This window comes from Mandrillus leucophaeus, unplaced genomic scaffold (assembly GCF_000951045.1).
Source record: "Mandrillus leucophaeus isolate KB7577 unplaced genomic scaffold, Mleu.le_1.0 Scaffold628, whole genome shotgun sequence".
NCBI lineage: Eukaryota > Metazoa > Chordata > Mammalia > Primates > Cercopithecidae > Mandrillus > Mandrillus leucophaeus.
Window position 1 is genome coordinate 77713 of NW_012106786.1, and position 11675 is coordinate 89387.

Sequence of the window (11675 nt, forward strand, 5' to 3'; positions counted from 1 at the left end):
TTTTTTTTTTTTTTTTTTTTTGAGACGGAGTCTCACTCTGTCGCCCAGGCTGGAGTGCAGTGGCACGATCTCGGCTCACTGCAAGCTCTGCCTCCTGGGTTCACGCCATTCTCCTGCCTCAGCCTCCCAAATAGCTGGGACTACAGGCGCCCGCCACCACGCCCGGCTAATTGTTTTGTATTTTTAGTAGAGACATGGTTTCACTGTGTTAGCCTGGATGGTCTCAATCTCCTGACCTCGTGATCCGCCTGCCTCGGCCTCCCAAAGTGCTGGGATTACAGGCGTAAGCCACCACGCCTGGCCTGTGTACATTCTTTGAAATGTACAAAACTGTTACCTTTTGCTCATCTAGCCTTATTGCTATAGCAGTGGTTTTCAGGAGACACTGGGTAACGTCTAGAGACATTTTTGGTGGTCACATGGTATGAGTGTGTACGTACTGGCTTCTAGCAGGTAGAGGCCAAAGGTGATGCTAAACATCCTACAGTGTAAAGGACAGTCCCCTACAACAAAGAATTATCTGGCCCAAAATGTCAATAGTGCTGCCTTAAAATCCTGCTTTGTAGGTAACTTTCCTAACTGAAAGTTGCATGGAGTAACTAGTTTAAATGATGCATTTTTCAAAACAGTTGCTCTCAATAAAGGGGCAGAAGCAGTTCATATTTACACACAAAAATAGACAAATATGTTTATGTTCCAATTACCTTTACGCAATTCCCAGGCATCTATATCTGGCTTGTTGAAGTATGTTACCCAGCGAGCATCAAACTCCTCATCTGTCTCATGTGACCCATGAGAATAGCAGCGAACTGACTGGATAGCTACAATGTGAAAGAACCATAACTTCAATGTACACAAACAGTACTTGATATATCTTGTTTAATGCATTAAATTTTGAGTCGACTATATATGTTGTGGCAGATAAAATATTCAACAGGTCAAAGGAAGTACATCTTATACATTGATATAGAAAGATATCTTTAAAATTAAGCAAATAAAACCAAGTAGAACAAAAAGTATTACATAGGCATGTTTATACTTTTCTCCCTAATGTATAATACTAGCTTGAAATTATTAACAGTGGTTCCCTCTGATTTTAAATTAACAGTGATTATCTGTGAGAGGTAAAAACTACTTTATATACTTCCATATTGTTTGAATTTTTACACGTAACCAGAGTATTAATTCTTAAGTAAAAATGTCCCAGGTGGCCGGGCGCGGTGGCTCAAGCCTGTAATCCCAGCACTTTGGGAGGCCGAGACGGGTGATCACGAGGTCAGGAGATCGAGACCATCCTGGCTAACATGATGAAACCCCGTCTCTATTAAAAAATACAAAAAACTAGCCGGGCGTGTTGGCGGGCGCCTGTAGTCCCAGCTACTCAGGAGGCTGAGGCAGGAGAATGGCGTGAACCCGGGAGGCGGAGCTTGCAGTGAGCTGAGATCGCCACTGCACTCCAGCCTGGGCGACAGAGCCAGACTCCGTCTCAAAAAAAAAAAAAAAAAAGGTCCCAGGTGGGCATAGTGGGGCACACATCTGTAGTCCCAGCTACTCAGAGGCTGAGGCAGGAAGATTGCCCAAGCCCAGGAGTTCAATGTTGTAGGGTGCTAACAATATGACAGCACCTGAGAAAATAGCTATTGCATTCCAGCCTGGGCAACACAGCGACACTCCACCTCTAAAAAGTAAGAATAGGGCTGGGCGCAGTGGCTCACGCCTGTAATCCCAGCACTTTGGGAGGCTGAGGTGGGTGGACCATGAGGTCAGGAGTTCGAGACCATCCTGGCTAACATGGTGAAATCCCGTCTCTATTAAAAATACAAAAAATCAGCCGGACGTGGTGGCGGGCGCCTGTAGTCCCAGCTACTGGGGACGCTGAGGCAGGAGAATGGCGTGAACCTGGGAGGCGGAGGTTGCAGTGAGCCGAGATCGCATCACTGCACTCTGGCCTGGGCGACAGAGCGAGACTCTGTCTCAAAAAAAACAAAAACAAAAACAAAAACAAAAACAAAAACAAAAAACTAAGAATAGTCTGGGCGCAGTGGCTTACACCTGTAATCCCAGCACTTTGGGAGGCCGAGGCGGGCAGATCACGAGGTCATGAGATCAAGACTATCCTGGCCAACATGGTGAAACCCCATCTCTTTTAAAAGTGCAAACATTAGTTGGATGTGGTGGCACATGCCTGCAGTTCCAGCAACTTGGTAGGCTAAAGCAGGGGCATTGCTTGAACTCGGGAGGCATAGGTTCAGTGAGCCGAGATCACGTTACTGCTCTCCAGCCTGGTAACAGAGCGAGACTCTGCCTCAAAAAAAAAAAAAGAAAGAAACAAAACAAAACAAAACAAAAACACAAAAAGCAACAACAACAACAAAAAACTAAGAATAATGCTAATGTCCGTTCAAGTTCTTTTTTTTGAGACAGGCGCTCGCTCTGTTGTTGCCCAAGCTGGAGTGCAGTGGTGCAATCACAGCTCACTGCAGCCTCAAACGCTTTGGGCTCAAGCATTCCTTCCACCCTTGCCTCCCAAAGTGCTGAGATTACAGGTGTGAGCCACCAGCCCTGGCCCCATTCAAGTTCTTAAACAAACGTATATACTTCATTGACACATTACAAAAAAAAAATTTCATGTTATTATATTCCAAAATAAATTACACATCCTGACAAATTACACATACAAATTGCTTTATCAAACTACAGTCCCTTCCCTAAAGATTCTGATAAATCCCCTAAGGGAACATACACTCTAATCTATACCTAATACAAAATAGCTGTTTTATAAGGAATGATATTTTGGGCTGGGCGCAGCGGCTCACACCTGTAATCCCAGCACTTTGGGAGGCTGAGACGGGTGGATCACCTTAGGTCAGGAGTTTGTGGCCAGCCTGATCAACATGGTGAAGCCCCGTCTCTACTAAAAATACAAAAAATTAGCTGGGCATGATGACGGGCGCCTGTAATCTCAGCTATGCGGGAGACTGAGGCAGGAGAATCGCTCGAACCCGGGAGGCGGAGGTTGAGGTGAGCTGAGATCACGCCATTGTACTTCAGCCTGGGCGACACAGCAAGACTCCGTCTCAAAGAAAAAGAGAAACGATATTTTAAATGTAACACTGTCAAGAAAACAGGATACACAACTATTTTCATGTGTTTTTTTGCCTGCAGCATTCTGAAGGCTAGTAGAGACTCCCAATCAATACATCCTTTACAGTATGGTATGAAAATCATTTCCTTTTTTTTTTTTTGGAGATCGAGAGTCTCATTCTGTAACCCAGGCTGAAATGCAGTGGAACAATCTCAGTTCACTGCAACCTCTGCCTCCTAGATTCAGGTTATTCTCCTGCCTCAGCCTTCTGAGTAGCTAAGACTACAGGTGTGTGCCACCACGCCTGGCTAATTTTTGTATTTTGAGTAGAGACGGGATTTGACCATGTTGCCCAAGCTGGTCTAGAACTCCTGACCTCCAGTGATCAGCCCACCTCAGCCTCCCAAAATGCTGGGATTACAGACGTGAGCCACTGCACCCGGCTCCATTTTTTCTTTCCTCTTGTCAAATGGACACTGAATTGAGTTTGGAAATCTGAATTCCTTCTGAACAGCCTCTGCAACAGGTAGGGGGATAAGAGGAGGCAGAAAATTTTATCTTGGAGTATTGGATGCAGCACAGCCTAGAGCTCAGATACCTCTAGGCTCTTCGCTCTCACTGTTTGACCCTGGAAAATTAACTGAAGTTTCATTTTCCTTATCTGTAAAATGGGGACACTACCCACCTTAGCAGATTATAAAGATTAAATGTGAAAACAAGTAGGTTAACACTATGCACCAGTAAGTATTAAACAAATGGTAGCTATAAACTAATCCTTATCTAAAAATGTCTTTGTTGATTGTCTATTTATAGAAATCATAACTTAAAGAAATGAAACCTATCTCAAATCACATTTCCTACTATCTGTTTTAGATAAGTGTGGTGTAACTTCTAGTTAAGACTTAAAGTATTTTTATTTATTTACTTTTAGAGATGGGGGTCTTGATATGTTGCCCAGGCTGGTCTTGAACTCCTAGCCTCAAGGAATCCTACCACTTCGGCCTCCCAAAGTACTAGAATTACAGGCATGAGCTACCGTGCCCAGCTTTAACATATATATATATATATATATATATATATTTTTTTTTTTTTAAACTTCACCCAGAAACCTCTCAACATTGTTGTTCTAAGAATACTCTGAAATTTAAATGTTAGTAATATCCTACATATCTTTAATGCAGTAACGAGCAGGAGGAAGAGTAGGAAAAAAACCAAAGCAGAAAAGATCTTCCCAGAGACCTAAATTACCTACATAATCCAAGCCCAGAATGAAGTGGAATATGTACATAAATGGACTAGAAGTGAATACGTTTTAATTTCTTTTTTTTTTTTTTTTTTTTGAGACAGAGTCTCACCCTGTTGCCCAGGCTGGAGTGCAATGGCACAATTTTGGCTCACTGCAACCTCCACCTCCAGGTTCAAGTGATTCTCCTGCCTTAGCCTCCCGAGTAGCTGGGATTATAGGCGTGTGCCACCATATCAGGATAATTTTTTGTAACTTTAGTAGAGACGAGGTTTCACCATGTTGGTCAGGCTGGTCTCGAACTCTTGACCTCATGATCTGCCTGCCTCAGCCTCCCAAAGTGCTGGGATTGCAGGCATGAGCCACCGTACCCGGCCTTAATTTCTACAACAAAAATGGATCTCCACACCTAAATATATCTGGTAAGTGCGAACATTTAATCAAAATTACATGGATACTGAATAAGTCTCACAAGACTAATATTCAAATTTAATATATCAGAAAACAAGGCCAGGTGCGGTGGCTCAAAAAAAAAAATATATATATATACACACACACACACACACACACACACAAACATAGATTAGAACAACCGTCTAACACACTACTATCAAGAACTTAGGGCCAGATGCAGCGGCACTAGCCTGGGCAACACAGTGAGACCCTGTCTCAAAAAAAAATTTATGAGCTACCTTTTTCAAAAGCTAAAGCTAGCCTTAACTGAATACTTAAAATGCAAATATAAAATGATACAATCACTTTGGAAGACTGTTTAAGCAGTTTCTTATCAAGTTAAACACAAACCTACCATATAACACAGTAATTCCACTTCTAAGTATTCACCCAATAAAAGGTCTACGTACTGCTTCCCTAGAGGTAATTACCTGTCCTATCCAGAACACTGCTTCATGATAAGCGCAATTCCTTTTGTTCACTGCTGGGCATGGATTTGACTACATGAGTGCAATTCTTTGTTTCCTAACTGTGAATAAGATGACCAGCAACAGCAACTCCAAATCAAGGAGATCACCACCTTCAAGGATTTGATCACATGTCTTCTGGAAGCCAAATTACAAACTGGTTCTATTAAAAAAACTCTTTTATAAAACAGACCAGGCACGGTGGATCACGCCTGTAATCCCAGAACTTTGAGAGGCCAAGGCAGGATCGCTTGATGCCAGGACTGAGAGACCAGCTTGGGCAACAGAGACCCCCACTCTCTACAAAAAACTTAAAAAATTAGCGGGGTCTGGTGGTCCCACCTATTCAGGAGGCTGAGGCAGGAGGATCCCTCGAGCCCAGGGCAACAAGGCTGCAATGAGCTATGACTGCACCACTCTACTCCAGCCTAAGTGAAAGAGCAATACTCTCTATCAAACAAATTAAAATAAATAAAAATTTAAAAACCCATACATCTCTTTCTGAAGGGGTAAAACAGACTCTCCCCACACGATTTCAATTATATTGTTAAATCCAGTCATGGGGAGAGCAGGATCTATTCTATTAGCTATGGACACATCCTCCACATGCTTAATATTTTTTTAGGTAAACTATACAAGCATTCTCTGCCCCACACACCCCACACCACTTAAGAACAGGATCTCCACCTAGTATTGAAGCTTGTAAGGCAAATTATTTTGGAAAACAATTACTCAGAGCTTTTACGTAACCTGAAAGTTCTAAAGAAAAAAGAAGCAGCTGTGAAAAATGAGGACATTTTTAGGGCTTCATTCTAAAAAGCTATTTCTAACACTGCTTTTTGGCATTCAGTTAAGCACTCCATTTAAAAACAAAAAAGGCGGGCCGGGCGCGGTGGCTCAAGCCTGTAATCCCAGCACTTTGGGAGGCCGAGACGGGCGGATCACGAGGTCAGGAGATCGAGACCATCCTGGCTAACATGGTGAAACCCCGTCTCCACTAAAAAATACAAAAAACTAGCCGGGCGAAGTGGCGGGCGCCTGTAGTCCCAGCTACTAGGGAGGCTGAGGCAGGAGAATAGCGTAAACCCGGGAGGTAGAGCCTGCAGTGAGCCAAAATACACCCACTGCACTCCAGCCTGGGCGACGGAGCGAGACTCCGACTCAAAAAAATAAATAAATAAATAAAAACAAAAAAGGCTAACATATATAGAAAAATAAAAGGGCTCATTAATCCTTCAGGTTTAAATTTAGTTAAATAGGATAGTTTTCCATTTAATACATAATCAACCCAGACAGGCCCAAAGAATGAACATTCTGGTGGTGGTAACTCTAGGAATGAGGGCACATTAACGAGTTATTGAGGCCAGCCACAGTGGCTCTCGCTTGTAATCCCAGCACTTTGGGAGGCTGAGGTGGAAGGATGACTTGAGCCCAGGTCAAGGCTGCAGTGAGCTGTGCCAACTGCACTGTAGCCTGCATGACAGAGTGAGACCCTGTCTCAAAAAAAAAAACAAAAAAAACAAAAAAGAGTAATCCCAGGACTTTGGGAAGCTGGAGGCACTCCTGAGCCCAGGAGTTCCCAGACCAGCCTGGGCAACATAGGGAGATACTGTTTCTATGAAAAATATGAAAAATAAAACTGGTGGGGCACCCTTGTGGTCCCAGCAACTTGGGAGACAGAGGCAGGAGGATCAGTTAAGTCCCAGGAGGTCAAGGCTGCAGTGAGCTGTGATGGTGCCACTGCACTCCAGACTAGGCAACACAGTGAAACTATCTCCAGAAAAAAAAAATTAATTAAAAAAAAATTTTTTTTTTGAGATGGCGTCTCACTCTGTTGCCCAGACTAGAGTGCAGTGGCGCAATCTCAGCTCGCTGCAACCTCTGCCTCCGAGGTTCAAGCAATTCTCCTGCCTTAGCCTCCCAAGTAGCTGGGACCACAGGTGCATGCCACCGCACCTGGCTAATTTTTGGATTTTTAGTAGAGACTGGTTTCACCATGTTCAGGCTGGTCTCGAACTCCTGACCTCAGGTGATCCACCCACCACAATCTCCCAAAGTGCTGGGATTACAGGCATGAGCCACTGTGCCCGGATGAAAAATGTAAATTGTACTGTTACTTTAGCAAAACACAAAATCTGAACAAACATCAGGATGGCCCAAACATAACTATAAGAAACAAAAATGGTTCCACCATTAAAGAGGAGTCAGTTTCGGCCAGGCGTGGTGGCTCATGCCTGTAATCCCAGCACTTTGGGAGGTTGAGGCAGGTGGATCACCTGACGTCAGGAGTTCGAGACCAGCCTGACCAACACGGTGAAACCCCGTCTCTACTAAAAACACAAAAATTAGCCAGGCATGGTGGCAGGTGCCTGTAACCCCAGCTACTCTGGAGGCTGAGGCAGGAGAATCGCTTGAGCTGAGACCACGCTATTGCACTCCAGCTTGGGCAACAAGAACGAAACTCCGTCTCAAAAAAAAAAAAAAACCAAAAAAACAAACAAACAAACAAGAATTCAGTTTCCCAAGATGGATTTTGGTTTCCTTTTCTATACAATAAAATGGTCTCCACGATCTCTAAAGCACACTCTAGGTTGGCTGCAGTGGCTCATGCCTATAACCCCAAACTTTGGGAGGCTGAGGTGGGAGGATCACCTCAGCCCAGGAGTTCAACATAGGGACACTCCGTCTCTACTTTAAAAATAAACAAAAATAAAGTACCCTCCAGCCTTACGGTTCTATGACAAATGATAAAACATAAAGTCTAAAATGAATGAAGCAAAACATATTATTTAGGTTCTGAAGTGTTAAAACACTTAGTCAAGGCAACAACCTTATTAGTTTTGAGTTTCTGAATTCTTTTTTTTCTTTTTGGAGATGGAGTCTCGCTCTGTCGCCCAGGCTGGAGTGCAATGGCGCGATCTCGGCTCACTGCCACCTCTGCCTCTCAGGTTCAAGCGATTCTTGTGCCTCAGCCTCCCGAGTAGCTGGGATTACAGGGGCATACCACCACACCCAGCTAAATTTTTTTGTATTTTTAGTAGAGACAGGGTTTCTCCATGTTGGCCAGGCTGGTCTTGAACTCCCGACCTCAGGTGATCCGCCCGCCTCGACCTCCCAAAGTGCTGGGATTACAGGCATGAGCCACTGCGCCCGGCCGAGTTCTTTTTTAAATTAACTTCAGCATACCCTGAAATGAATTTCTGAGTTCTTATGTTTAAATATGCATGCACAGTTTCCAGTGATGCGGGTTCAAAAATAAAATATAATATGGATGCATCGGAGCTAAATTTCAAAATGTAGCTTATATAATCATCACGGACCAAGAGCGAAGTGCAATTACTGTAATTATTCTACGGTGGTGGACTCAAAATCTCCCAGTACACATATAAGGGGAAAGAAAGTAAGAATCAGCAGCACGTCTCATACTCCAGCAATCAGGCTTCTATTCCAAAGGGGAAAAAACAAGAAGCGTTCCTATGCTTGCAAAACCCAGTATTCCCGAGTCTGTGGCATTCAATTTTCAAAAGAGTGATATTTTTATCATAAGCCCTATCAAAACTTCCGGAGATCAGGAAACAACCACACACGTCGATCTATTTTAAACGTGGAAGAATGAGAACGTGGCACAGCAGTCCCTAAAAATGACAGAAAAGGCTGTGAAGGTGACACACTAAACGCTAACCGAGAAATGTCTGATTAAAAAGTATAATTCTGTGTTCCACACGGAAGCATATTGTATTCTCGGACCCTGAGCGGCGCGCCCGAAGGCTCAATGTCACCTTCGCCGAGGCGCTGCAGGCCGGCGGCGGCCACTCTCGGTCAGGCGGCCGCAGGGTCGGCGCCGGGGCAGGGTCATGGCCCGGGAACCGAAGGGGAGCGCTGCGTCCCCTCCTCGGCGCTCACAGTAGGTCCACATCTGACCTGTCCGCGGTGGCAGAGCCAGGAAGTTGCCCGGAGGGAGGCCCCGGGGGACCGCTCTCAGGTCCTCCACTACTCGAAGCGGCGGCCAGGGCGGCCCGCGGTCACAGGGTTCAGTAACCATTGTAGGCAAGGGCTAGGCCGGGGACAGCCCGCCCCGGAGTGGCGGCGGGGGCCCAGGTCACCGCAAGGACACGAGGGCGCGGGCAGTGGCAAGCAGGGACCTTACCCGCGGCGGGGCCAGGGGTCCGGGCGGAGTGCAGCAGGCCTCGCCATGTTCAGGCTGGTCTCGAACTCCTGACCTCAGGTGATCCTCTCACCTGCCGGACAGGCGCACAGCGGGCGGAGCACGTAGGCCCGCCCACTGCGACTCTGGCGCGTGGATGAGAAGGGCCACCGTGCGGCCGCCGGCGGGCTACGGCGGCGCGCCGAGGACAAACTGTTAGCCTGGCGTCCCGCCTTGTCTCTTGTCAGGTGACCTGCAGCCGCCATCCTGGAAGTACGAATGGAGGCGAGGGAGGAGCAACCGACTGTGCACTTTTTCGAGTCAGGCCCAGGAGGGCACTTAATCACCTCAAAATAGGAATGACAGCAATAACAACAAACTATAATAAAAATACCTACTTTGCGGCCGGGCGCGGTGGCTCACGCCTGTAATCCCAGCACTTTGGGAGGCCGAGGCGGGCGGATCACCTGCAGTAGGGAGTTCAAGACCAGCCTGGCCAACATGGAGGAACCCCGTCTCTACTAAAAATACAAAATTAGCCAGGCGTGGTGGCGCAACTCATGCCTGTAATCCCAGCTACTCGGGAGGCTGAGTCAGGAGAATCGCTTAAAGCCAGGAAGCGGACGTTGCGGTGAGCCAAGATGGTGCCATTGCACTCCAGCCTGGTCAACAAGAGAGAAACTCCATCCCAGAAAACCAAACGAAACAAAAACCTACTTTGCTTAGCCCCGCCTTCTCGTTGTGGCATAAAATAAAACAACGAATGGGGGGAAAATGCTGCTGGACGCGGTTGCTCACTCCTGTAATCCTAGCACTTTGGGAGCCCAAGGCGGGCAGATCACCTGAGGTCGGAAGTTCGAGACCAGTCTGACCAACTGGAGAAACCCCCGTCTCTACTAAAAATGCAAAATTAGCCCGGCGTGGTGGCGCATGCCTATAATCCCAGCTATTTGGGAGGCTGAGGCAGGAGAATTCCTGGAACCCAGGAGGTGGAGGTTGCAGTGAGTTGAGATTGCACCATTGCACTCCAGCGTGGGCAACAAGATCGAAACTCCATTTCAAAAAAAAAAAAAAACACCTATATGTAAGGGACTTTATTAGTACATATATATGTACTAATATATATTAGTATTATATATTAGTGGCGCGGCGTGAGCTCCTCTCACTGCAAGCTCTGCCACCTCCCGAGTTCACGCCATTCTCCTGCCTCAGCCTCCCTAGAAGCTGGGACTACAGGCACCCGCCACCACGCCCGGCTAATTTTTTTGTATTTTTAGTAGAGTCGGGGTTTCACCGTGTTCGCCAGGATGGTCTCGATCTGACCTCGTGATCCACCCGCCTCGGCCTCCCAAAGTGCTGGGATTACAGGTGTGAGCCACCGCGCCTGGCATGTCCATATTCTTATATCACAAACCAGCTTACATAAAAAATGAGTTCAACTACTTCATTTCACAGATTAGGAAAGAGACTCAGAAATTAGGTTGCTGCTGGCAGTCAAGGATATTCTCGCCACATTCTCAGTTCCGAGGACTCTCACCTGAATGTTTCTGCCCCGTCTCCTACAGGAGGGCTCCTGAATCAACGATGGCTCTGAAATAGGGTCGATCAAGGTCCAAGGTTGTTGCATCTGATCTCACTAGCTACATCCTAACTTTGAGCCCATGGGCAGTCGAGGACACTTCTCCCAGGCCTGAAGTATCTGGATGCTGCCCAGAGTTAATGAGACATTCTGTTCTGTCTTGCTGTCTCCCATTCTCTATCCCTGGGCACACTGAGGAAAGAAAAGATGGACATTCACATGCCACTTCCTCACTTCAGGCCGACTCTCCAGGGCTTCAGCATCTGCCCTTCTCTTTTTCCTTCCTAGCAGTGTGGCTTCAGTGGGTAGGAAGCTAGCTGGGAAAGGATTTTAAAAATGTTTTCAAAGCACCTGCCCTCACCTTTTCCCACCAACCTAGTGCTGAGGCTTAGAAAACAATGCCACAAAGTGAAGGCCTAGGAAGCAGTTTCTCTCTGACCTTCTGCCCTCTTGTCTCTTGCCCCTTACTCTCCCTCCAGGCATGCCACAGAAACTAGAAGCCCTCCTCCCCAAGAGAGGGTCATAGAAAGTAGAACCCCTTTGCCCCAAAGCCAGCCATAAAGCCTACAAATATTGCTATAACCTCTTTGCTTTTCTGTGTAACAGTTGGCCATAAAGGAATTAAGGCCGAGCACGGTGGCTCATGCCTGTAATCCTAGCACTTTGAGCGGCAGAGGCCCGGAGATCACTTGAGGTCAGGAGTT

General features: G+C 46.3%; 1 protein-coding gene across 1 annotated transcript in view; it reads right to left on the minus strand.

The window, feature by feature from the left end:
- Nucleotides 1-9290, minus strand: part of LOC105554110 (cytochrome c oxidase subunit 5A, mitochondrial) — a 19145-nt gene extending 9855 nt beyond the window's left edge. Inside the window, exons 1-2 of the mRNA XM_012000404.1 lie at nucleotides 9170-9290; nucleotides 705-821 (exon numbers count right to left, since the gene is read on the minus strand). Coding sequence (XP_011855794.1) covers nucleotides 705-821; nucleotides 9170-9290 — 238 coding nt within the window. The remainder of the gene's footprint in view (nucleotides 1-704; nucleotides 822-9169) is intronic.
- Nucleotides 9291-11675: the final 2385 nt, after the last annotated feature.